Source organism: Atractosteus spatula, chromosome 1, assembly GCF_055471065.1.
Source record: "Atractosteus spatula isolate fAtrSpa1 chromosome 1, fAtrSpa1.hap1, whole genome shotgun sequence".
NCBI lineage: Eukaryota > Metazoa > Chordata > Actinopteri > Semionotiformes > Lepisosteidae > Atractosteus > Atractosteus spatula.
The window spans coordinates 12,295,191-12,321,480 of record NC_142706.1 but is presented as its reverse complement, the minus strand read 5'-3'; the positions used below and the strand labels follow the sequence as shown (position 1 = coordinate 12,321,480).

Genomic DNA, 26,290 nt, shown 5'->3' with positions numbered 1-26,290 from the left:
AGGAAACTGGGGCTAATGCCACTACACCTAAGAGCAGTGTCAAGTACCCAGCACCTTGTTTTAACATCTCAACTAAAGGATAGCTCTCCTACAGCATATAGTATCTTGAGTTATCATTACTGGGGCATAGCTAGCGATCCCTCTCCATATGGAAGAATGCCACTTATTAGTCAAGCAACACAATTTATGATAGCAACCTAATTTTCCCTGGAGTTCAGCGATCCCAGCTGTGACCAAGCACAGCCTTGCTTAGTTTCCGAGATTCCAGAGATTAGTCTACAAGTTGGCAGTACTTTATTCAAGAAGTTCGAGTGGGTAGCTGCGTCAGTATGCAGAGGCAAAGAAACACGTAAGGGTGTATTCTGTGCTGAAGAGAGAAGAAAAGAAACACAACGTTTCAGCTGTGCAGCCTTCTTCAGGTGGGAACACAAGAGAAGAAAGAGAAACACAAAGACAAGAAAAGAAACACAATGTTTCAGCGGTGGAGCCTTCTTCGGGTGTGTTTCTTTTCTTCTCTTTTTTGTTTACAGCTACTAACAAAACTCTGTGAAAAAAAGGATTACAGAAACTTTTATTGTGCTTTAGTTTTAACCAGAGGAATTCCTGTAACTCCAAATCGTACCCAGAGAGCGCAAGGATACTGAACTGAGCCAGCTCCCTGCCAAAGGCTTTTTAATTGGACGATAGAGTCCGGAAAGCGGAAGTACGTCATCTTGAGGGAAATTCAAACTTTCACTGTATTTCTGATCAAGAAAACAACGTCCCTCGTTGGTGTTCAGCAGTAAAAAATACGAGCTGCAGTTATTGTGAAAAAGTTATTAACAAAAGATATTTGTGCTTGAGGCAGAAAGGTAATTGTAAGCGAAGCGGCTTTGGGGACATTATATCTTTTGCTTTTCGTTTGACCTGCGCTGGTTACTGTATTCCGGCACAGATGGAACCAAAATAATTGGACTTAAACATCATTGTCAGCATCCGAGTGTTATACTTAAAACGGCGATCTGAGAAACCGAGGTCAGTTGAATTAGCTACTTATATTTCTTTGTTTTTTTATTGTTTTGTTGTAACTTATGTTCGTCGCGTGTTCAGTCCTTTGAAAGCTGTGGGAGGAGGGTATCATGACACCGAGTTGGTTTAGAATAAAGTTATATAAACGCAAATTCAGTCAGTTTATAAATACAGATGTAATCGGATTCCACATGTTACTAGTCCTTACGTCTGCTTTTAATGACAGCCCAAGCGATATACTCAGATTTTCAGTTGATTGACCACATACAAAGTCGCGCTGAGCACTTTTCGCGTATCGCTATAATTGCATGGAAGAGCTGTGATTTTTAGTGTTATGATTTAAAATGTTTGTCTTGATATACGGTGTTATCATTGTAGTCTAGATCCTGATTTAAGTTGAAAACGAGCGACCGTAATACATATTTTAGTATCGGGGCTCTTCAGTAACGCTTTATTCCATTTCTGTGGTTGGGCTGCCACCTCGTGACCTCTGATGGAGAGTCCTGCCATTTTATTGTTAAAGTGGGGGCGAAGGAATTTTTTTTGTTCGTGTTTGGGAGACTACCATGGGTTTGCTCTTATACTTCACTGACTTACCTTCATGTCTTACCCTGGAGCCCGTAGTCATCTTATCTGAGTATAAGCAGATCCGTCTGGTTTTTTGTCAGACAGCAGGATAACAGAAATGTGAGGCTTGGGTTTTTCCATTTTGACAAAGTGCAGACTTACAAAGTTACAAAACGGAGGCACGCAGCATACAAGTCATAATGGTTTATTAAGAAGCGATTTATGCTAAACTTGACTTAAGCTTTACAGTAGCAGACAAGATAGAAGCACGCACACTGTAGAAGGATAAAGTACAAGCGTTTATTGAAATAAATATGGCTTTGTAAGAGAGTTTAAATTTACAGTGTCCAGCAGCACCACAACTCCAGAGCATCGAATATGATACAGTACCTTGCTTACCTTTTACATTATTTTCTTTAAGAAATGTGTATAACATAAAGGATCCAGGGCTCATTTTGCTTAAACGGGTTTTTTGTATTGGCAGATCTGCGTTAGTTCAGCTCATTACAAGCACCCGTGAAAGGTGTGTGAAAGAGGTTATTAGGTTAGGAGAGTGAATTAAATTGTGAGGTTTTGTTCTTTTTTTTAGATTGTTTTTTCTGTACTTGGCAACATGGCTTTTAATCGATTTAAATCCTATTCAACACTATTTTGATGAGGCTCATTCGTTTTTGATTTTTGTAGTATACAATGAGTAAATGATCTCAGAATATATTTTTTTATTTCAGCTTCCTAAAGATCCTTACATTGGTGTTTTTTGCGACAACATAATTGTCCATCTGATGAATATGCCATATGCTGGTTAACTTTTTGTACATGTTGTGGGAGTTAATGGCTTCCTGAATTAAAATGTTGATTATGTTAGTATTGACAGTTCCTTTTCTACTGCCATCCTGTATGTTTAAATAATTTAAATTGTTGCTTGTGTTTCAGTTTCTAATATTTCCGGAGTCGAGTCTTTCCAGAAGGATGTCCGCCGACAGTTCAGCAGAGCTGCTCAAATACTATGAGCTGTATGAGACCATTGGCACAGGTAGGGCTTCGGTGTGGTCCAGCCATAATTTCTGTGTATAACATCAAATTTAGAAAAACTGAAAGATTAAATCTGTAAAGAAAATAGTTATAAGATTGAGGTAGCAATGATGAGTTGATTGATATTTGTGGTACCAAAACACAAGATAATTCTTTGTGATGGTTTTAGTTGGTAGCTTTTTTTTCTTACTGAGCTTGGGCGGCTCAGCTCTGTCCAGTTAAGAAACAAAATTCTTGCTGCTTGTTGTTTATTCCTCTGTAAAATCCTAGGAATTATGTATGCTCCCTCTACCGGACTTGAAAAGCAGTTATCTCTATCTGCAAGACCACCTGGGCAAGAAAACGCATTATAATTCCATTTAATGTTTCATCCCTGCTGTTTCCTCAAAATTTTCTCCAATTCATATTGCATTTTTTTTAGTGTTTCACTCCAACTCAGTTTTCTCCTCAATTTAATTTTCTAATTGCACGAGTGCTTGGCTACCTCTACTGCCTCTGTGTTGCCGTATATAGTGACAAGTTTTAAAGTGTTGAAAGACTTAGGGCACCATAGATACGAGGGCCTTCAACTTGTAATTCCATGAGAATGACATGATACCATCAAAAAGAAAAAAAATTTAAGTAATAGTGATATCTTTACTCTATTTAAATACATTAATTGCAGATTGAAGTAGTGCTGATAATTCTGGTTTAGTATTCATTCATAAAGGCATAAGTTATGCTTTTAAATTTAGCGCAGAGACAATGCTTGTTGTTATAGCTGTATGGAGTGTGGTTTGAAAAGTTGCTTCTGAGCTAAAGCACCACTGCTAAGGCTTTTTTTTGCACAAATGTTCACCATTATTTGACCGCAGTTTGCTGTTTGGAGTACCGACTTCACTGTCTTTGACTTGACTCATCAGGGTGGACCGTGTTTTTTTATAATTAGATATAGAATGTGAGGTATTGGTGTGACCCTGCCTGTCCACACCAACACAGACCGTTTTCAATTTTGTTTTCATCTCCTTACTGATTGAAACAGGTGGATTTGCCAAAGTGAAGCTTGGCCGACACATTCTGACAGGGGAGAAGGTTGCAATAAAAATAATGGACAAGAAGGATCTTGGGGTAGGTCTCTCGCCTCCATTGAATTAATCAAGTTAAATTGGCCCTCACTCTGTTGGAGAAAGTCTATGACCAGCCTACATTTTGTTTTGAGGATTGTTTGAACTGAGTGTTAAGTGTATAGGCCGCACAGTGTTTTGTATGTTAGCTTGAGGGCCAAGTTTGATCCCGGACTGCGGCACCTTGTTTGGGTTCTGCATGCTCTGTCCATGTTTGTGTGTGCTTTCACTAGGGCGAGATGTCTTCTCGTTTCCCAAAGACCTACTGGCTAGGTTGATGGGCATTTCTAAATTGTCTGTATATGTGCCCCTGCGATGCACCGGTGTCCCATCCAGACAATAGTCACACCTTACGACTTGTGCTTCCAGGATAGGCTTTGAATTGCTGCAACCATAAACGTTAATATGTGGTTTCTGATCAGGGATAGGTGGGTCTGAGATGCTTTAGTCGTTCTCCAGGTTTGTGAAAACGTTTGTGGTAGGAGGAATTAGTGGACATGTGTGAGGTTACATTGGTTGTTGCTGGCAGGAAAAAAATAAACATAAAGCCTTTTTCACTTGGTGGGGGGGAGGGGGGGAAGCACGGAACCTACCCCCTCAACTGTGATATTTTATCTTCAGCAAAATGGTTTTAAAAAGCATGCACGATTGTTTGGAAAGTTACCAGTCCCTGGTGGTTCCAGTAGGGGATGGGAGAGGATCATTCTGTAATGCAGCTGACATAGTTAAACTGTATTCTTGCTTAAATATGAAGTTGCTTTTAATATTCGCTGTTTGAAAATGCTCTTCAATCGCCTGAACTCTTGAAATTCTTAGACTCTCAGTGCTGAGAAAGTGTGTGAACCCTGAACATAATTAGTGAATTCAAGTTTTACCACTGCTAAAATGAACATTTCTCGCTGTCTAAAGTTTGCCAACAAGCACCTGAAAGACCCACAGGACTACTGGAAGAATTTGCTTTGTCGTCTCATGACCTAGAAGGCTTGCCATCATTGAGTGAACCATGAATTCAGTGTTGGGTCAGCAAATTCTGGAAGTGAAAGTGAGGCCGCCCATTCATCAGCTGGAGCTGAGCTGGTAGTGGATCATGTAGCAGGACGATGATCCCAAACATACAAGTGGATCTACAGTAGAACAGCTAAAGAAAACTTTTCACATTTTGAATTGGCCAAGTCAAAACTGAGACCGAAACCCTGTTGGAATGTTAAGGCAGGGTCTGAAATGAGACGTACATGCAAGGAAACCTCTCATTGACTTCAAGCGGTTATTTAAGGGAGAAGGGGCCAGAATTTTTAGAATCTGGTATGAGGGGGGGAGACATCCATTTGACGTTGGATGTTACTCCAATCCACAACAATGGGGGGCAAAACTGAATCAGTCTTTCTTTTCTTGCTGGTAAAGTTATGGAAATGGATCTCAATTAGAAGAATACCTGGTAATTAAGGGCTTGGAAAAGCAATTAATTTGAGCAAGTTAATTCCTTCAACAAGGATAATGGATAATGCAAATTACATGATATGTTTAGATTTCTAGGGTCCAGTGTGTAATAGGGTCCCTCTTAAAAGATTGATTCTAAAATTGAAAGGCACAGGAATCCTAGGTAAATTACTAGTCCATTTTGCTCATGAAAGTACAATAGGTGGAGAGACAAGGAAAACAGCAGCAGTGGAGCTGCAAAGAGGCTTGGATAAAACCATGCACTGGGCTGACACTAGACAAATGGCATTCAAAACTGATTTTGAACAATTGCAAAGTGTTCCATACTGGCAGTGGAAACATACTGTATACTATACATATTAAATGTGTGCTTCTGCAGGACCTTGCATACAAAAGAGATCTAGGTGTTGTACTGTAGATTCTTCTATGTCCTCATAAAGACTTTGTGGAGAAACAAAAAAGCTAGCAGAGAGCTTGGGTAAAGAGCAAAAAGTATGGAATTTAAATTCAGGGAAATTATGGTTAAGCTGTACCATGGACTAGTTAGACCTCATCTTGACTATTGTGTTCAGTTTTGGTCACCCTACCACTGTAAATACATAACAGAAAATTTCAAAGAACACCAAACATGATTCCTGGTCTCAAGGGACTGTCTTAAGCGGATGGGTTGAGGGTTCAGTCTAGAACAGAGGAGAGATATGATGCAGGAATTCACAGTCACTCTCAGTAGTGAAACAAGAACACTGAGTCACAATTGGGAACTAAATTCATTTAGTAGGAGTAGGAAACACTCCTTTACTCTGCTGTGCTGTATCATTTGTTGGTGATGTTCGTCTGTTTTCGTTGTCTTGTTCGACTGCTGGACCCTTCTGTAAAACAAATTCCCCCCAGGGGATAATAAAGAGTTGTGGGTCACTGGATTTACTTCGGAGGGAGTTGGTTGATGCCCAGACTCTGGGCTCCTTAAAGAAAGCTGGGTGTAATTTTAGATTAATTTAGCTACTAAACTTCCAAAGCAGCAAGATGGGTTGAATGCCTCTCCCCCATTTTATTTTTTATTTTCTGAAGATCTAATTGTGTTTTAGGTCTCCAGAATCAGTAGGGGGTTCTCAGACTTTTGGCACTGTATATTGATGTCCATACAGAGGGTGTTTTTTACTATGATGGTGGATCTGAATGGATCACATGCTGTATGTTGTAAACATTTGTGTCACCATTTAGATTGTTTCTGCTCTGTTTTTATTGAGCAGCACAGAAATACATTTTAAGCACTTTTTTTACTTTTGCACTGCATCGGGAGGTGTCAGAATTCAATTTTCCGCCAGCAAACAATGACGGCGCACCTGGAATTAGAAAATGTCTTTTAAAATGTTTGAGAATATTTTACATAAGGATCCAAAACTGCCAGAAGCAAACTTAGATCTTTTGTTGTTGCAAAGATGTATTGTGATTCTTTTCTTCCACTAATAATCAGCAAAGATATCTGCAGCCATCCAAGATTGTGTGCAATGAAAACTTGGGCGGATCTGTTCCCTTAGGGTTTGTATGGAGTGTATAAGGATTTTGATGTTCTTTGATTCTGCTGTTTTCTGTGTGTTATTATGCATTGAAGAATAAATTATTTCAGAGCAGCTAAAGGATTAGTTTACACTACAGCTGTATTTCCTTGTTAACATCTTAGGTGTAGTATATTTGATCCCCTGTTCCTTCAGTAAATAAGTCTGTATATCCAGCCACAACAGGTTCTGAAACATATCCAGGAGATGCCAATTAGTGCTCAACCAAGTCTTTATGCCTGTGGGTAAAGCTGAGCAGTGTGACACTGAATGTCTCCCCATGGACTTTCCTCCCTTACAACTTTTAAGGCACATTTTTTTGTTGAAAACATGTTACCTGTGTTGAGGATGGCAAAAAGACTCAACTTGCATAGTGATTTTGAACCATTCCTGATTTAAATAGGATCACTTTGTTGGCCATATACAATTTCTTGCATTAGGAATTTGTCTTTTCACATACCCCGGCTCGCTTTCCATGAGACACACAGGCACACAGAGAGGGAGAGAGAAGCCTGGGGTCAGAGCGCAGGGTCAGCCATTTATACGGCGCCCCTGGAGCAGCTGGGCTTAAGGGCCTTGCTCAGGGGCCCAACGGAGTAGGATTCCTCTGCCGGCTACGGGATTTGAACCGGCAACTCTCCAGCCACAGTGCCACCGTTTTGTATTATTTTGTACAAATCCCTTCAGCTCTGAAAACCCGACATGGCTCTCGCTGCTATGGAACTGGAGTCTTACTTTCATTGCTGCTGTGTGCTTGTAACTGCTGAATAGCAGGAGCATAGTCTAGTCCTCAAGAAAACACCTGAAATGCCACAGTTAAATTTATAGCAGTCATTTGAACAGGCTTAATTTTTAGAATTTTAGGACCCATGATTATTTACACCTTCAAATACAATGTTCTATGTTTCCTTTTGTTGGAATGCAAGTTGAAACAGTTCAGGTTAATTCAGATTTCTGAGCTACCGTACCATTATCACAGCATCTGCATCTGGTGCTAAAAGCTGGTCTGTCTGGTGCTGTGTGTGTAGGATGACTTGCCCCGTGTGAAGACTGAGATTGAGGCCATGAAGAACCTCAGTCACCAGCATGTCTGCCGCCTGTACCACGTTATAGAGACGACAAAGAAGATATTCATGATCTTGGAGGTGACAAGCTCATTTCTTTCATTTACGAAGAAGTACCTATCCTTGGATACACCACAATTGTCACCTGCAGCACAATGGAATATTCATTCATCCTAATAGTACACTGAAGGGAGTGATAATATCAGATGTTTATGAATATCCAGTGGCAATTGTTGTAAAAAAAAACAACAACTTTTTTTTCTGTAGCATTGCCATTTGTAAAGTGTTTTACTTAAGCAGTGGTTTCACAGACCTCGGCTACCACGAATTTTGGCTTTGGTGGGCACTGGTTATCGTCTGAAACCAGACCTCAATGCTTCTTCCTAGTATGATTTTTAAAAATATTAAATTTCAAAGAAAATCTCAACTGACAGATTTGTATGTGCAAGACCCAAGGATTTGTCTTTGGCTACAGCAGTACTTAAAAGACAGACAACTAAAAAACCACTACCTGAAACTACATGACACAGACAGGCCATCCTCACTTAACTTCTAGATAGCTTGCTTTTGATATTCCGATTGTATTGTATTTCCTTAATATTGACTGATATGCTTTTTCTACCTAAATATACTAGTACTCTTTAACTCACCTCAAGCCATGGTTTATGCAAGCAGAGTTATATTTCATCTTCTGTGATGGTTTAAGAACGGTTCCTTCCTTTGCCGCAGTACTGCCCTGGAGGGGAGCTCTTTGACTACATCATCGCGAAGGATCGCTTGTCTGAAGACGAAACCAGAATATTCTTCCGCCAGATTGTATCGGCCATGGCCTATGTTCACAGCCAGGGCTTCGCACACAGAGACCTTAAACCAGTAAGCTTGGGGGGGAGGGGGCAGTGCAGCTGTGTCCTGTAATAACTGTAATTTGTCCTGTATTTTCTATACTACTGTCCTCCTTCTTTATGATGATGCGATATCTAATGCAGTAGAAAATGTGGAAGTGTTGACTGTCGACACGTGTACATCAGGAGGAGAGACGTGGAGTGGATATGAATTGGGAAAAGTGGTTGTGAAGAGGGATGACTCTGTCCCTTTTCCATCTTTATATCTGAATTCTCTCCAGTCTAGTCTTCAGCTGCGTGCTATTTCTAATGAATTGTTTTTTTCAGGAATTGCTTTTATCGTAAGAGTCTGAATCTCTATTTCAAGTAGAGAGGGATTTAAAATATAATTTACAATAAGAAAGCAACGCAATGACATGACACTTGAACTTTCACTCCTTATATATCACTGTAATCAGGAGATAATCAGGAGAGCTGATAATCAGTTTACAAACATAGGTTAGGCGTAGCTTCTGTAAACTAATCTTCTCTTCTTTTTGCTTTATCTTCATTCTTTCTTTGCTCTCTACAGGAAAACTTGCTCATTGATGAAAACCGGAATCTAAAGCTGATTGATTTTGGTCTGTGTGCAAAGCCGAAGGTAGGTTTTCTTTATAAAGAATGCTGAACTTATTTTATATAAATATGATGTTACCGTATACAGGGACACCTGTTTGCAAAAAAACATTTTAAAGTGTATAAAGCAAGTTAAAATGATGGTTGCCTTACGGAAAGATAAATATTTTCACCTAAATTAAAACAAATCCTTAAAAATACTACTTTTAAGTTTTTTGTCTTTATTTGAAAGATCAATTGATTACTAAAACAATGATTTTTGGATGATCATTGATTTAATCCTCATTTAAACATCAAAATGTCTTAAAACTGACAGATTATTAACTGGCTCAGATTTGAGATACACTGGATTAATTGTCTGAAAATTAACCCAACTGCAGTGCTTTGATAACACTCATGTAACACTTTGCTCATTCTTTAGCTGCACAAAAAACTTCTCGATTGAACAGGTTACAGTCTTGCATTAGGATTCATGATACGTCTTGACCATTGTGTGCATTTGCCATAAAGAAATGCAGTGCTGTACGTTAACTGTGTGAGCACACAAATCATTTGCATATTTATGTACAGGTTATTACATTAATTTATGTTATTCCGCTCATGTGCCTTTTGTAACGACTACTCAGCTGTTCCAAAGGTGGTATCCTTTGGTTGTACTGAGCTGAAAATATGTAAAATCATTCACGGGCTGCTTTGGAATTGCTTTTGTGTTGTCAGGCCTATTTTTGTATGCACTATAAGATGTGAGTAAAATGTAATATGTGTCTGGCATCATAGCGATATGGTTGGGGTTTTCGCCTGTTCTGCCTGCACTCTGTAGATGTTAACAAATGTGTCCCCTGGTTTCATTTGACCTTTTTAGGAAAATTGATCTTTATTTTTGCTTGGAAATGCCACGCTGTCCAGTACGCTCCCTGCTCCTTTCCTGCTTTAAAATGGAAGTTCTGCAGGGTTTTGACAGAGTCCTGGTCTTGACAGAACTTGTCAAGTTCAAAATGTGCTGGGGTCTGCTTTTACGCCCCAGACCTAACCCTGGTTCACTTCCTGCTGCAGGGCGGCCTGGAGTATCACCTGATGACCTGCTGTGGCAGCCCCGCCTATGCCGCCCCAGAGCTAATCCAAGGCAAAGCTTACATCGGCTCCGAGGTGCGGACTCCTCACAAGTCGCTTTGAAGTTCGCAGGGGCCCCACTGGGCTGGTAAAACACCAGCTGTCTGTTCCGAGATATTACAGTCCAGCTCTGGAGACTGCGTGTAACAACTCCTCCCGATTTTTTGAGGCTCCATGTCAGTTACAGTTTTTTTTAATCCCAGAGTCAGATTTTTGCACGTTGTGTTTTGACACTGGCTGGCAAAATTCTGGGCACTCCTGGACATGTCACTGAAGAACAAGTATTAAAAGAAGAAACTGCAACAGGTGTTGTATATTTAAAAAAAAAACTGAAATGGGGGGTATATTTGCCTTCAGTGTCCTGTGTTAGGCAATTATATACAGTACATTCAGATATTTTAGCAATCGTAATTAGCAGCATGCTCTTGTCTATTTTGGCATTTCACAGAGCACATTGTTCTTATGTTGGCTGAAATTGTCTTTAGCAGAGCTCCCCCCAATGCATTTTATTGGGTTTGCAGCGCCAGTAATGGAAATCTACTGATCATTCCAAAAAGTCTGATTAAATAAACGGACGTGTTTCTGGACATTTCATGTTTGGCATTTCGTTCATTTTGATTGCAGCCATTCTACTCTGCAGAGCTGCAATGGAAGGAAAGTAGATGAAAGGTTAAGATATTAGGGTCACAGCACAAGTATGGGAACCTTGTGCTCAACCTTTTGCTCAGGGTCATGTGTAAACCGACACAGTGACTTTTAGTGATGTTACACTACACGCAGTTGGGGCTCCATGTCATTTGCTAAGTCATGTTGAACACAAGAGCCAGGTGTACTGTATATGGGAGATGGTTGGTGAAACAGCGGTGCCCCCTGGCTGAAGTTCTGGTATAACTGCCCATTGTGATGGCTGTGCCCTGTCCCAGGCTGACGTGTGGAGCATGGGAGTGCTGCTATTCGCCCTGCTGTGCGGGTACCTACCCTTTGATGACGACAACGTGATGGTCCTCTACAAGAAAATAACAGTGAGTCCTTCAGCCCTGGAATTTGCGCAAGTGACTTCTATTTCACACAAAGGCAAAACTGGAGTTCCAGCCCATCAAGTTCTCTGGGATGCTCCACCCAGCATTTGTAAATTAAGCTAGCTTTATATTACTGTACATGTGTATCTCAGGTATTTTTCTTACACACTATAAGAGGTTGCCCAGAACCGGGAACTCCTAGTACAAAATTGTCTCTTCTTTAAACCCACCCCCATTTATAACACTAGAATTCAGTGCAAAGTGGAAAACAGACAAGTATATGCCTCCTGCCATTGTTCATATAGAAAAAGGCACAGAGAAGGGATGTAGCTCCGTTTCAGTAGAGCAGAGTTAATATCAAGTGGTAACTAAAAATCTTTTTACTCAACATGATTTCTTTGATCAGGTAGACTACCTTACTTTGTATTGATAATCAACAAAACCTAACAAACATAATTACGGCAATTAATTCCTATGACATGGCTTACTATGGTAATTAGACAAGATAAACATTATCAAAACTGCGCTTGAATTCATGTTGCACTCTTACAGACTGGTAATGCTTGTGTTAGGGTGACCTCATGATGATGCATAGGAGAACACTGATACATGGTTCTGTAATAAGATAATGGACTTTTCTCTCCTAATGAACAAAGTAATTTGAGCAGTTTGCTGTGCTTTCTCGATCCTTTGCTTCTTCTTAAAGCGTGAAACTGGACTATAGCAGCAGTAGACTGAGTAGCAGTCTGAAACCAGTGTGGTAATTCACTCAAGAATGAAATGAGATGCCTTGCTTTGTCAGTGTCAGAAAAAATTAGACATACTTCTGCTAACAAGGCTAAGTTTGTTGCTATTTTGTAACTTTGAATTTTTCTCTTTAAGAAGAACTTGACTTGTTTCTTGGTGGCAGTTTCCCCCAAGATGAACTGGCAGTGCAGTTGTCTTTGAAGGTGTTACCCATGTGTGAAGGCCCTATTGTCATTTTAAGAAGTACAAATAGAGTTGAGTTTTCTTGGTAAACTGCAACCATGCTTTATCACAGTAACAATGCGACGGTTGCTCTTTCTGCAGTACTCAATTATACACGCTACCCGTTTCCATTAAGATTTTTCTGCAGGTTGATGAAAGTGTCTCAACTGCCGCATTATCAAAAAGGGAAAAATACCATTACTTTCCAGTTCGTAAGTCTGCTGTTTGTGCCGTTTCAGAGAGGAAAATACGACAACCCCCGCTGGCTCTCTCCTGGCAGCATTCTGCTTCTCAACCAGATGATGCAGGTAATGTGGCTTGTGTTTCGGAGGCTCTGGGTATTTGTCCTGCTTAGTCATCTAGCTGTGCTGCAGTATGTAGGAATTTGTTAAAGGAATAAACCTGCCACTGCTGTAAGAAATTCCTCTTTTTCTTTATTACTTTATTGTATGCTGTTGTATATTGTATTGCTTTATTTTTTTGCTCTTCTGTTGGAAAGTCCTTTAAGTTTAGCACATTTTTATTATTTAACACAATCCATCTATAGTTTATAAGGCTTAATAGAGCCATTTTATTGCAGCAATTGTAACGTATATTCTAAGATTAGGCTGTACTGCCTTGGTATATATTATAGATATTTCATGGGGAGTTAAATGCAGCTAATCTTTAGAACTTTATAGATGACGGAGTTTGTATAGAATTTCCTTCATGTTTTTTGCTTTCCTTTTAGCTTCTATATTTTTAATCATTAAAACCTGTCTATACGTTTTTGCATAGTGTTGTAACAAAGTCGTTCTATAGAAAAATCAGTATTGAGCATAAAACAAAAGAATTATGTATTGGTTTGCTTTAGGTCTCTGAGAAGTTGGTAATCACCTGTCAGACTAGTGTTCTTTAGAAAGAAAATGTTTTCTTTCGTGCTTGGCTGGAAGTAAAAACATCAGTTTCCCTGTTTGTCCTCTAGGTGGACCCAAAGAGGCGCATCACAGTCAGGCAGCTTTTGAATCACCCCTGGATGATGCAGGGCTACACCAGTCCAGTAGAATGGCACAGCAAACAGCCAGTGAGTCTCTTCGTCTTCAGTGCTACACCTCTCTCCTAGATGACTTTTTTTGCTTGATTGTGCTTACTGTATGGTTTCATTTGCAAAACTTCTTAAACACGACTTTTGAAAATTATGTTGTGATCATTTCTGCTATAAAATTGCTTTCTTTAATCCGAAGAAAGTTTTCCATGTGACTAACAATTTTAACAATATTAACATGTATCTATGTGATTTTTAGAACTATTGTCTAATGAATAAATCAAATACACTTGGTTTTGCTTCCAAGTGAGAGTTAACTTGAATGGGAAAACACCACTGTACTGTCCACTTTTTGAGTTTGTTCATTTTTACTTTTACTTCGTCAAGAGTGTTGGGCTGAATCGGACTAGTTTCAGTGCTATTGAGTCAACAAACCCCGATCCTCACGGCTTGGCAAGACCTGAAGTTCCAGCCAGCACTAATGCTCAGTTCTTTCTGTCCCAGCTTGGTCATATCGATGAGGACTGCATTACAGAGATGGCCGTGTACTACAAACGATCAAGGCCAAGCATGACTCAGCATGTTTCGGAAGTAAGCATTTCAAGACCCCTTTCTTTGCATTTGGAAGTGTTTGCTCTCACGATGTAAGGGGGTATTCCTAGACTTTCTGATTTCATCTAATTCCTTGTTGCAGCCAACTTAGAAGCGATGCATGCTCGCTGTGCTTCAGACGAAAGTTTTTTAAAATCTGATCATGTTGAGATTTGTTTCCAAAAACTTTAAAAGGCCCCTGGAGGGAAATATTTACTACTTATAACTCTAGCTGCAATAGTTAATCATATTCATAACATAAAAATGAAATGCCACTAGCTCATTTGTTGCTAGTACGTATTTGATTCAAGAATCTCATCCATTCATTTTTTGAAGGAAGTCAGTGAGTCAACTCCAACAACTTGACTAGGTTGACATTTTCTTTTGACATTTTAGATAATATTCTAATTTTTGCATTCTGTCCTGTATAAAGAATAAATAGTTCTTAGTGTATTGTACAGTCTTAGCATCTCTTGATTTAAATTGTACACTGATCTTTTTTTCAATTGTCTTTCCTACTGTGTGTGCCGAGATGGAGCAAACTGGACTAAGCTGTCAGTTTAATCTCCTTGTAAAGGGTACTTTTTAAATCTGAAGTAATATGTTTTATATTTGCTTTTAAATTTATTTTAAATAAGCTAAACCATGTCGCTAATAAAAAAGTCCATTCTTTTTCTTTGGATCCTTACCCATCTATGTGAAGTTTTATAGAGTGGAGGTGAACAGGCTGCAGAGTACATTTGTCCAGTTTGTGACATGTTGCTCAACCTGGGAATTACACTTTTTTTACTCAGTTGATCAGTTTCAATAACAGGAATAAAATGTTTCCTTTTCTTCCTCTATAGCAGTTTGTTTTATCTTATGTTTGTAGCTGTTAAACTACAGCAGTTTGTTTTATTTTACTATTATCTCTGTGGAGTTGCATAATCCTTTATTAAATAAGCACCCTCAGTTTCTTATCCTAACCACTAGATGGCAGCAGGTCACAGACAATACAAAACGTCACGCTCTCCAGAAGGGGGTGGGATGTGAAAAAGGATATATTGTTGAGTTTATACCTGTTTAGCTGTTTTTTTCTTATCAGAATAATTGCAAGGCTGACTTGCATTAATAAAAGACATGGGTGCATGCTTTCTGATATTAACGCTTCCGGCGTCTGTATCTAAAATATTTTACATCTAAGATGTAAAGTATATGGGCAGAGTTTGTCCCAGAATTTAAGTAAAATGGTTTCCGCCCCAAAAAATACATTCACAATATGCTTTTTCTTTTTTTATCAGCACAGAAAGCAAATGGGCAGCAATTTGATGTCTTCAAGGCACCCTATTCAACCAGTCTGTAACAGGAGAATTTCTGCAGACAAGCTCTAAATGTATCACCGTGTACAAATGGCAGCATCCTGTATCATTTAAATGTTCAAAGTGGCCAGTCTGTGCTGCTTTTAAAAGCTTTGATCTGTTGATATGGAATCACTGATTATTTAAATGGAACTTAGAGCCATGGTGTTTGAAAATGTAATTGTTGTTACTGCCCTGGTTAATGTGAAAAGGTGTCTTTATGTAGGCAGCGGTTATAGTACAGGATACTGTTGGGTGCCAATGACAAAATCCAGTGCACCTACGTGGTGTATAAAGTGATCCAAGTCTGTGAACTGAGCCGTACTTTCCCTTTCTGGCACTTCAAGCATCATTTCTGTCTGTATTTGGGCCAACCCATTTCCATGCTCTCGTCTACTCGTAGTGGAAATACGACCACACAACTGCCATGTACCTGCTGCTGTTGGCTAAGAAGATGCAGGGCAAGCCAGTACGCCTGAGAACGCTCTTGCCTGCAAACCTGGCTCCCAGCACGCCAGTCGGAGAACTGAAGGTAACTCAGCATGTTCTTCGTGAGGAGGACACCATTTTGAAAGTACTTTATGTCAACTCCATGCTATTTATAAGTCAGAAACCAAGTCAACCCATTGAAAATATGGAACAAAGTTGTTTGTATGGAACACTGCTAGTTTGTCTTTCTTCAACTGAGAAGGAGTCTGGTAGAAGGATTTTTAAGGCAAAAAGGTTTTCAGAACACATGACCGCAACTATCGGCTTTGAAGCCGAGGTTAATTTGCCCCCTTTCTTGAAATAAGATGGATCCTTGAAGATTTTCAACACTTTGTGTAACCTGTAGGACTTGTGAGGACTTAACTGTTCTGCTTCTTCAGAATTAGATTAGAAATGGAGGAAATGGGCACTGACATCATACTATTCGCAGATAGAACTGGAGGGAGAAGGACTTATTACAGAGGATTTATTTCTTATGTGTTCATCTTAACACTGGATCACGAAGGAAAATGTTTTGCAGTCCAAAAAAATGCTCGGCTTCTACAATGACTCAGACGGTGCTGAAATCCCTCTGGTGTTTGGATCCATGGAGTTCGCCGACGAATGTGGTTTTGATGATGTTCCATACACCCCACTCACTCCTACACCTCAGAAGGTATCATATGTGTTCTGTATTTTAACTCCTGTTCTTGTTTTACCAGTTGTGAAACGGATCAGAACTATCGGCTTTTATTGTCTTCTTAATATTTTCAGAATCTTGTGGTGCATTAATTCCTAAATTTATCTAGCACCTGGCCGACCAGAAGTCATCTTTGTAAATGTTGAATCTGTGTACATGGGCTCTATGCATCTGTGATAGACTGATGAAAGGAACGTCGCTCAGAGAAAGTATTAGTCTTGCCCAACGACAGTATTTTAATAGGGGTGTGTTGCCTTGAGCCTTGTCTTTTCGTCTTCTCTATTGAAGAGATCAAAGTACGCCTCGGACACGGAGAGCGGTGATGTGGAGTGGCCAACCTTTGACAGAGAAAGAATTCACTCTAAGGCCTCCGAAAACAAGGAGAACATAAGTGGCACTGCAGCCAGCAAGAAGACTGGTGCCAATTTTGCTCTGCCAGCGCCCAGGACCCCAGCCAACAAGAAGAGCTCACGGGCACAAAAGCCCGTTCTGACGGTTCCGAATCCCAACGGCGCCGACGGGCCCAAAGGTAAGCAGACCAAGACCAGTCTCCCTCACGAAGGTGTGTCAGGTTTCATTTCTTCTTGGATCAGTACAAAGTCTGTTGGGCAAAGATTATCCCGGCGTTATTTATGCAGGTACATGAGCACTTCTGCACCATACTGAAGAACTTCCTAGCCCACTTAATTACTTCCATTTTCTCCTCCCCAGCAGCTGATCATAGATAATATAGGAATTTTTGTCTTGGTTGCCAATGGAGTGGAAACTCAAAATGAGAAACCCATTCTATGTAAATAAGACCTACTGTCAACCATTAGGAATTTCTCCTTTTTTCACACCTCTGTGTGTGTGTACTGTGAATGCTGGAGTTTTATTATTTATTATATATGTGTGCATAGGCTTGGGACTAGAGATAAAAGGCCAAGTTAAAAAGGACTTGTTTCGAAGTTCTGAGGTGACTATTTTATTAGCATCTCACAAAGTAGTATATGCGTAATTGCACCTACGATTTAGATGTACAAATTCCCAGAAATCTGTGTTAAGGGCTTTGAAATACTAACAAACATGGCGACGGACACGTACAGTATATTGACAGGATAACATCCAATTCAAAATATTTTGAGCACAACCAAAATTAATTCCATTTCCACATCTCATGCAAATTAATTTGTAAACTTAGATGCTTCTAAGTGGGTGTGCCTAAAACTTTGATTAAGGCAAGTCCACAGACTTCATCATCACTTAGTATGATTTTTATTTACACTTTATAGAAGTTTAAGGCTAAAGACTGTCCTCTACACCTTTGCAAGTATTGGAATCGATGAAGTTGGCTCTACAGAATAGGGTGCAGGTATCACACACATCTCAATTCTGTTTGAGTCAGCTCCTTCAGTTCTATCATTTCAGTGATGTATAAAAGCTTTAACCAAGAGTTCAGAGTGCTAGCATTTTGTCAACTAACGGTTTAATACATTTCTTTATAAACCAGATTATGGAGCTTTTTTTTCTTGTATTCTTGGAAAAGTATAATCGTTATTCCAGACTGCATTTGCAAATAAATTGTATTTCTAATGTGTAATTTATCGTGCCAGTTATAAACTTTTTACCCATTTTAATGTGTTTCAAATTAGTAATAATTTACATAGGAGCATGTAATTATCAGCTTCATCAAACTAAAGAATTACCAATTAAAACAGGAGAAACAAAGCCATTATATAAAATTAGTTTTCATCTCTTAAGCAACCAGAATTGTGTGAGAGATTTGGCCTGTATGTGGAGCCAATGGATAACTTGTTTACTAACCTAAAGGGATTATGTATGACAGGGATACTCAAACTGTGGTAGTTATCTACAAGAATCTTCTGGGATATGGCTGCTTCAAAATGTTTATTGTGGAAGAATAATTCTGCAAGTTGACATATATTGCTGTTCAACTTGTAGGCTTGAGCAGAAATGTGATTATTTCCCTGTAGAGATAGAGAGAGGCACCTTTTTTCTTCAATAAATTATTAAACATTTAAGTTCCAAATCATGGAAACCTATACTCCTCAAGTGACAAGATTGTAAAATAAGTACTGAGACCTATGTGAAGCTATGTTTTTCATGCAAAATGTTATTATTTTTATTATTTTGTATTATTTTGGTTCACATTCTGATTATGCATCTCACTATGTGTAAGGGTTTTCCCTTTCTTACAACCTTTTTCTAAATTGATACATATGTATGTTTTTTAAAATCGTTACCTTGTATTCATCATGGTCTTCAGTCACTTGTCTCTTGAAGCCACTGGTTCAAAAGAAAAATTGTTTCTATATTCTGAACTTTAAAATGAAGCCTATGGCCTTAGAAATGTAAGTTGAATACGTTCCATGCCCTGCTGGGTTGTTGCAGTATCTGATGTATGTTTCCAGGTACTCCTCTGTGGAAACTGATTGTTCCTTTTCGAACATGTAAGTTTGTGCACAGGCATGCAGGTGTGGGTCTGGAAGAGCACAGAGTTCAGGAACTTCCCTTTAAGGCCTCATTGACTGTAAAGCTTTCTGTTCCTTCGCCTGCTTTACTGAGGACTAATGAGAAATGTTAAAAGGGATTTGTATATCTGCCGAGACACAAAATTCTAATTCAAACCACAGTCGCTCTCACCAGTTCAAGGGGCCTATAACTGGAAGAGGGGTCACACTGCCTTCTCGGCATCGGCTGTAGTTAGTTCTTGCACTGTGGAGGTCTTATGCCTGATTGCCTGATATTTTGGTTATATTGTGTCCGTAATTGGAAAGAAATTGAAATCCTGCAGTCATTTGTTTATTTATTCAGCTGGATTTTGATTGATTTAGAACAGAACCCAGAATAATTGGAAACCACAGCATGTCCTGGTTACCTGTCACGCACCCCCATATCAAAAAGTGACCAAGCCTGTTGATATTTTCTACACAGTTATGAGTAGTAAGTAAAGATGACAAACATTCTTGAGCAACGCTCATCAGAGACACGGTTGATTGGGGGTGACAAGAATGTTAGGCTTGTACTGCTACCAGATAGTCATCTCTAATAGCTTTGGTATTAACTTAGAATAACCCTACTCCTTTCTTTGTGTTCTTTATTCAATGGTTGCTGTTATTTTTTACCACTGCTGACAGCTGGTGTGTGAGGTTGGTCAACAGTGACCACAGGTAATGAAACTGCTGATCTCAGGATGTCCTGTGTTCTTGTACCAGTAAGCAGTAGCAGTGGGGACAAGGAGGCCCCCACAAAGAAATGTCCAGACCCCGTGGCAGTAGAAGAGCTCGCACTTATGTCCTTCAGCCCAGAGCGGAGGTATGAACGCCATGTTTCCTCCAACTGTCCGATGAAATTTCAACACCCATGAGTTAGCAGAAATAAAGACTGGAGGTCATTTTGAAATGGGTAAAAAAAAGAGGACGATAATTTACACTATCGCAAGCCATCATGTTTATAGTTCATGAATATTTTGGAGGCTTTTCTTAAAATCAGTTAAGATACTGATAAGGCATTATAGTTTTAACTCTCAAACAGTAATGCGGATCTGTTTGATAAGGTCTGGTCGTTCGCATACAGTAGAGGGTGGAGCCATATATCAGTTCAGCTGTCTTTCCCTTCTGAGTTAACTGAACTGTGCATTCGTGATGAGGTGCAGTATCTAAAGTGCGCTCATTTAAGACCGACAGTCTAATTTTAAAGAGCTGAACCAGACCTTCGCAGGGGACTGGGTGAAGAGTCACTAAGTTAATGATGAACAAATCTTCTTGTCCTGGTTTTCCACTGAAGTCATTCGGGTAAACCATATTCCATTGGGAGCATATCAAATCGTCTGAAAGATGTTTTTTTAGATATATTTAAATCCACAGACTTCAATCTGTTCTGTCACTCATTTTATTTGAGGGGATTCTATACAGAGATCTGATCTGTAATGTGAAGTGCTTTCATGTCCAGCTAAAGGTCACGGCTGCACTGCCTGTTTTGTAATGTATTAGTGTAGGTACTGTCAAGACTTAGTACTCTAAGTCAGTGGTTCCTGATCCATTGTCCTGCAAGAACTGTGTGTTGCCAGGTTTTCATTCCTGCTGACCTCTGTATCTCCAGTGGTAATCTGATCTGCTTAATTTTACCTAACTTGTTTCTCCAGTCAGTGCCAAATGTTGAAAACTACTACTTCAACGGTCCCGTTTCAGCACTCGGAACTTTCACTGCCTCTCAGTTTGCTTGCTGTTATTTTCTGACTATTTAGCTCTTTCTAGTTGGTCAACTAGTGATGAACAGACAGAGATGGGAATGACACCATATCAGACCTAATCACAATAAGCATTTTTTTTTCTTTCTTCAGCAATCAGTTCATTTCAGGAAATACGCCTGGATGAGGGGATCTGAAACTCACAAGGTTGAAACCAATTACAAATCCCATATCACCTTTAAGAACTGAAAGCAGATTTACATGTATGCCCCCAACACACAGCTGAAATCAATTTGATTAAGGACTCTGGAACAAAAACCATAAGACAGTGTTCCACTAGGACCAGGGATGAACCTACTGTTCCAAATTATTATATATTATAATTATCACCAAATTAAGTACACAATAGCAGTGCAGATTTTGTGTGATCATCCAATGTCTTTTTTTATGCTGGGTGGATGGAGCTGTTGTTTAAAAATATGTGACTATTTCTTCAGTTCTAAGAGTGAGAACCTCTATTTGTACATCTTCCTTGACAACTCAGTTTCATAAAACCTGATCAAATCTGGGCACGGGCTTCTCCTACCTGCCTGAATCCGGTGTGTTTCTGTCTCCTCCAATCCCCAGGTCGCGATCTCTGGAGATGGAGGTGATCCAGGCTCAGGTGGACAGTGCCCAGAAGAGAAAAGGCACAAAGGTGTTTGGGAGTCTAGAGAGGGGCTTGGACAAGATGATCACCATGCTGACCCCCAGCAAGAAGAGAGGATCCAGGGATGGACCTCGCAGAATCAAGGTTAGAAACTGCATTTTTTTTGTTTCCCAACAAGCATGGATCCAAAACAAATTTGCTGGGGTTTTCCTTAGGGAGTATTTGGGAAATTTTAAATATCCATCCATTATCTTTAAGCTGCTTATCCCGATGGGTGTCGTAGCCATGCTGGAGCCTATGCCTTCAGGGAGCCCTGCCTGGAAACCTGTTTTTAAACACATCCATGGATGAGAGAGTTTAACTTAACTAGGCAGGAGCAAGTCTCTTTGTTCTGTAACTGGTTCTTATCTTCTGTGATTTCTCACAAAGTTGGCTCCTAGAAATCTGCTCTATTAAAGCTTCAGTTCAGCTTTTCCATGCTATTCATGCCATCTCATTCCTACCTGGATGACTTGAGTTCATGATCATTCATTTACACGATAAACTAATATTAATTCCATCGTCTGTTAATCTAAGGAACATAATTTGCTGTCTTTTTACACTTTTTTTTGTAAGTGCTGTGCTGACCACTATTCATTCCTAACTAAATATCACCTCAATTGAAGTTATATCTTAGTTGTTATATTGTGTTCTCTAAATAGGCAATGAAAAACTGATACTTTTGTTAGGGATGTCTGCAGTGACATTGAAGCGTGAGAACTGTTGTTGTAAGCTAACATTTCCTTCTGTGATTAAATAAGAGTGACCTCTTCGAGTGGAAACATACAGTGAGAACATAGTAGGGCTGAGCCCTGCTGTAAATAAAACCACTATCTACAGTATATTCTATATGTCATTTAATAACAGACTGTTTTGCAATTGTGACATTTTAAGTTTTTTGTCTCTCATCACCTGATAAATCCTCTAGCTCTTAGTAAGAATTTTTTAGTATTTCTTTTTCAAATATTCAAAATAATTTGTTTAGTGTTTTATCACCCTGTATTGTATATCACCATTTTTATCAATCCTGTTCTTGGGGGGCTAGTGTCCAGGTCTGTTAAAGCTGCAGCTCCTGAAGAACTGGGGGAAACTGTAAGACTGGTTCAGTAACGGGCTGATTCAGGTAGTTATGACGTCAGCTGCACTAAAAACCTATAGACACACCAGCCCCGCAGGACCAGGACTGGGGCCTATTGAATTACTGTATATTGCTGGTTACTCTCTGTACATTTATTTACCATGATTATGCTCTAGAACAGAGAGATCTCTGTCCAGCCAGGCTCTGATATACTGTATCTTGCAGCACATCTCTAGTTCTTGAGGACTACGTGTGTCAGGGGTCTCAAATGGTGCTCCTCTGATGTAGTCTAGAGTTTGGCAGACCGAGTTCTGAGTTCCAAGTTCTGTTGGCATTTTAATTTTGATTCATGTGCCTCCTTTTCACCAAATACTTCATTAGACACACCCTAGGGTATACACGTTCTTTATATAGTTTTAATGGCACATATGGTTTAAGGAACCAATGCTTAATGTCTCCATGAAGATGCCCGGTTCTTGATTGGTTTAGACTGGAGCAGGCAGTGTTGGCATTTTCAAGTCCATTCTGTTGTAACCTGTAACAGTATTATTTCCTCTGAAGTGACTGACTGACCCAGCTGCTGAACATTTGCTCTTGTAGTATGTAGGGGGTAGTTTGAACAAAGCCAATGAAAGTTCAGTGAAAGGCTGTACCCCTGCCCTAGAGTGCTAACCCATGGTCAGAAATCCTGCTCCTTTATTGCCAAGCTGTTCGTTTGTCTTCCATGCCATTTCTGTTAACTTCTCTTGGAAATTAGGGTAGACGTTCACAATTATTTTTTTACCCCCATACTTAAATTATTCAACCATACAACTTTTGTGCTGTAATTTCTCATTTATTTGTTCAGTTACACACTGCTGCCTACAAGTGCCTCATGTGCATCGGTCTTCAGCAGCATTGATTTCATTTTCCGTATTTCCCTTTATAAGGCACAGTACAATGTGACGTTAACAAGCCAGCTAAACGCAGATCAAGTCTTGAATCAGATCATCAGCATCCTCCCTGAGAAGAATGTCGACTTTGTACAGAAGGGGTGAGTGGATTCCCACTGAATTCTTTTCCAATGTCAGATCTCATCATTTCTGAAATGAAAGCGCTAAAGGTTATCTAAAACTAATTTGGCATTGGTTGTGTGACTCCTCTGTCCCAAATTTGAATTAATCATTGAACTACATTAGATACGATTGGGTAGAATTCACATCCATAGCTATACAGCAACCAATGATAATTTATGAATCAAACCGGAAATTCAGCCTTTCACCTTGTATCTAAAATTGCGGTATCGAATGTGGTCTGGGCCAGATTGCCATTTTCATGGAGTTTTAATGAAACAGTATTTAAAAATCATAAAGTCAATGTATTAATATAATTCTTTTTTCAGAGTTCCTCCCTGTAACTAACAGTGCTCCTGTGAGCTGGCAGTTTTATCAGCAAGACATTTACCTTAGACCTGCTTCTTGCGTTGTGGATGTGCAGAATGAAGACAATTGAAGGGCTTGATGGTGTGCAGAAAGCAGAAATCATGCAGAATTCAGAAAGTTAAAAAATGGGAAGTTTGAAATGGGATAGACCCAGGTCATTTATGCCTTGTCCCTGCTTTTTTTTTTCTGCACCGCAGCTACACCTTGAAGTGTAAAACCCAGTCTGACTTTGGCAAAGTCACCATGCAGTTCGAGCTGGAAGTGTGTCAGCTGAGCAAGCCAGAGGTGGTGGGGATCCGGAGGCAGAGACTCAAGGGAGACGCCTGGGTCTACAAGCATTTAGTGGAAGATATACTGTCCAGTTCCAAAGTATGACAGGAGTCTTGCGAGGACGAACTGTAGCACATCAGTGCAAAGCTCTGCATTACATTCTAAAGTGACCTTCCCCATATATTGTATCACTTCAGCATTACACCCTAAAGTTTAAAAACCTTTGTTGTTTTAGTGTTAGGTTGTATGTCTTGTTTTCTATGTTCTAAGGTGTTTGTTACTGTTTATTCTCTTTTTTTTAAGCTGGGTTAACTGAAGAGTGATCATGTATTTTTAACTGAATAAATGTATAGTTTGTTGCAATTGTTTACTAACAGGACTCTGTGGTCTGTTAACTCTTAAGGCCATTTAGAATTCCACTTGCAGCTTTTGGCCAACGCATAGCCATATTGTGGGCATTGCACAAGAAATGCACATCTCCTTCCCATATGGGCAGGCTTTCATTTGCATGACTTTGCTTCTGTCTGCTCTTTAAGGAGGATTTATGTGGCTCGTTAAGTAAGTCACAGCTGTGACTACCAGAGTTAAACTTTATGTCCAGTAAAATGAGGTTGATTAAAATTACTGCCTCATTTTGGTGCAGTCTCATTTAGCTGCTTTGATAATCTAACCATCGGTAGTACTCGCATGGCTCTCCACCATGCATCCAGCTGAATTTTGCTACAGTCAGTACTCTGAAGGATGGGCCACGTAATGCTGATGCTAATTAACTGGCTTTTGATCAGACGCAAATGGCTGGCATACCCAATTATAACACAAATTGTAGGACACCAGTGTAGTTCTGTTTTGGAACAGCCAGGGTGATATTACAGATCCAACCGAAAGGCACGTTTCCGTCTGTTCTAAATTAGCTCTTTGCTTCTGTTCTTCGGGTGCTCTTCTCTTTTTCATCCCCATCTTCCTCTCTGGAACAAACGTCCTTCTGTAATAATGGCTCCTGCTGGCAGAGGTGGTGCAGGAGCACCGAGGAACTGAAGAACAGCCGCTACCTGTCAGAAACCTGCTGCCTTCTCACCTGCCCACACTGGCCCCTCTACTCCATTCATACCCCAGCATTTCACTTGCCCCCTCTCAGCAGGCGTCATCAGAGCAGGGTGACACCCTCGGATAGGCACTTTCCCTGTTTGCTTGCTGTTGCAGGTTTAATGATACGAGTTAACAAAGAGGACGAGCTGGCCCAGAGCTTTGTTGGTATTATTAAGATCCAGATTTTTTCTAAGGTTGAAATCTGTTAAAGATTATTGCTCAGTCCTTGAAATACAGGACTGGGGTCCTCTATTTATAGGTATAACACAGGCATCTTTTGTACTAGTTTTTCTAATGGCATATGGATATAATGGGAAATGTAACACTGCAGTCATCTTTCCCTTTAACTTTTCGTTTTCAACTCTAATCTTTAACTGTTTGTTCCAAAGTAAATAGGGGAAAAGGGAGGGTTTCAGGGAATTGTGCTAGTTAGGATTGTGAACTGGTTAATGGGTTGAAAACTGAGTATTCACTGATTATCAAGTGTCCGGATTAAAACTATCGTTCTGCCTCATTTATTTAAATTGTCTAGGTTCTGGCCTAGTTAGAAAACATGTCAAGTATGCAAGCTATACCAAAATGCTAGGATAAGTAAACAAAACAAGCCTCCTCATATTTGTAACCCTTATAAGATTAATAACCGGATTTTAAATAGTAGTCGTGCACAAAAGACTAAATTTATCATTACTTTCAACAAAGACTTAAAATGGAGCACATTCTAATATAATGTACATACACAAAGAATACAACAGCATTTAACGGAATATCCTAGATCACAGCTTAGGTATACAAAAATGCACCACTTTATTGAGCAAACCATCAATTTAGAATGAGACAGAATGTTAAATTCAACAAACGGGCTGTGAGGATTAGAAAGAATTTAATCAGGACTAGATTAAACAGGTTAAGAGTTTATAACATATATGCAAATGATAATCCTTTACCCCGGTAAGATGTCAATTAAAATGAGAATTGGAAAAGTACACATTTATACAGCATGGCGTTTTTAGGAGCTAGTTGAGGAAAGTACTTTACTTAACAGGGGAAGAGTAATGTAACGGCCATGTTTCCAATTTGAAAGACGGAGTCCTAGGGCCTGCTCCACTCAGATACAAT

At 39.6% G+C, this 26,290-nt stretch overlaps 1 protein-coding gene across 1 annotated transcript; it reads left to right on the top strand.

The window, feature by feature from the left end:
* Positions 1 to 710: 710 nt before the first annotated feature.
* melk (maternal embryonic leucine zipper kinase) lies at positions 711 to 24,460 on the top strand. The gene is made up of 18 exons (XM_088913339.1): positions 711 to 1,014; positions 2,509 to 2,608; positions 3,629 to 3,714; positions 7,732 to 7,848; positions 8,497 to 8,640; positions 9,181 to 9,249; positions 10,278 to 10,370; positions 11,258 to 11,356; positions 12,562 to 12,630; positions 13,287 to 13,385; positions 13,851 to 13,937; positions 15,678 to 15,806; positions 16,284 to 16,418; positions 16,731 to 16,971; positions 19,658 to 19,757; positions 21,259 to 21,424; positions 23,327 to 23,430; positions 24,016 to 24,460. The coding sequence occupies exons 2-18, from the start codon at positions 2,545 to 2,547 to the stop codon at positions 24,191 to 24,193; spliced, it is 1,980 nt and encodes a 659-aa protein (XP_088769465.1). The 5' UTR covers positions 711 to 1,014; positions 2,509 to 2,544; the 3' UTR covers positions 24,194 to 24,460.
* Positions 24,461 to 26,290: the final 1,830 nt, after the last annotated feature.

What these genes read in the sequence shown, in the direction of transcription:
- melk (XM_088913339.1), top strand. Translation starts at nt 2,545, where the DNA reads ATGTCCGCCGACAGTTCAGCAGAGCTGCTCAAATACTATGAGCTGTAT. An exon ending in GTATGAGACCATTGGCACAG is followed by an intron (nt 2,609 to 3,628) that starts GTAGGGCTTCGG and finishes TGATTGAAACAG; the next exon opens with GTGGATTTGCCAAAGTGAAG. An exon ending in TTCTCAACCAGATGATGCAG is followed by an intron (nt 12,631 to 13,286) that starts GTAATGTGGCTT and finishes TTTGTCCTCTAG; the next exon opens with GTGGACCCAAAGAGGCGCAT.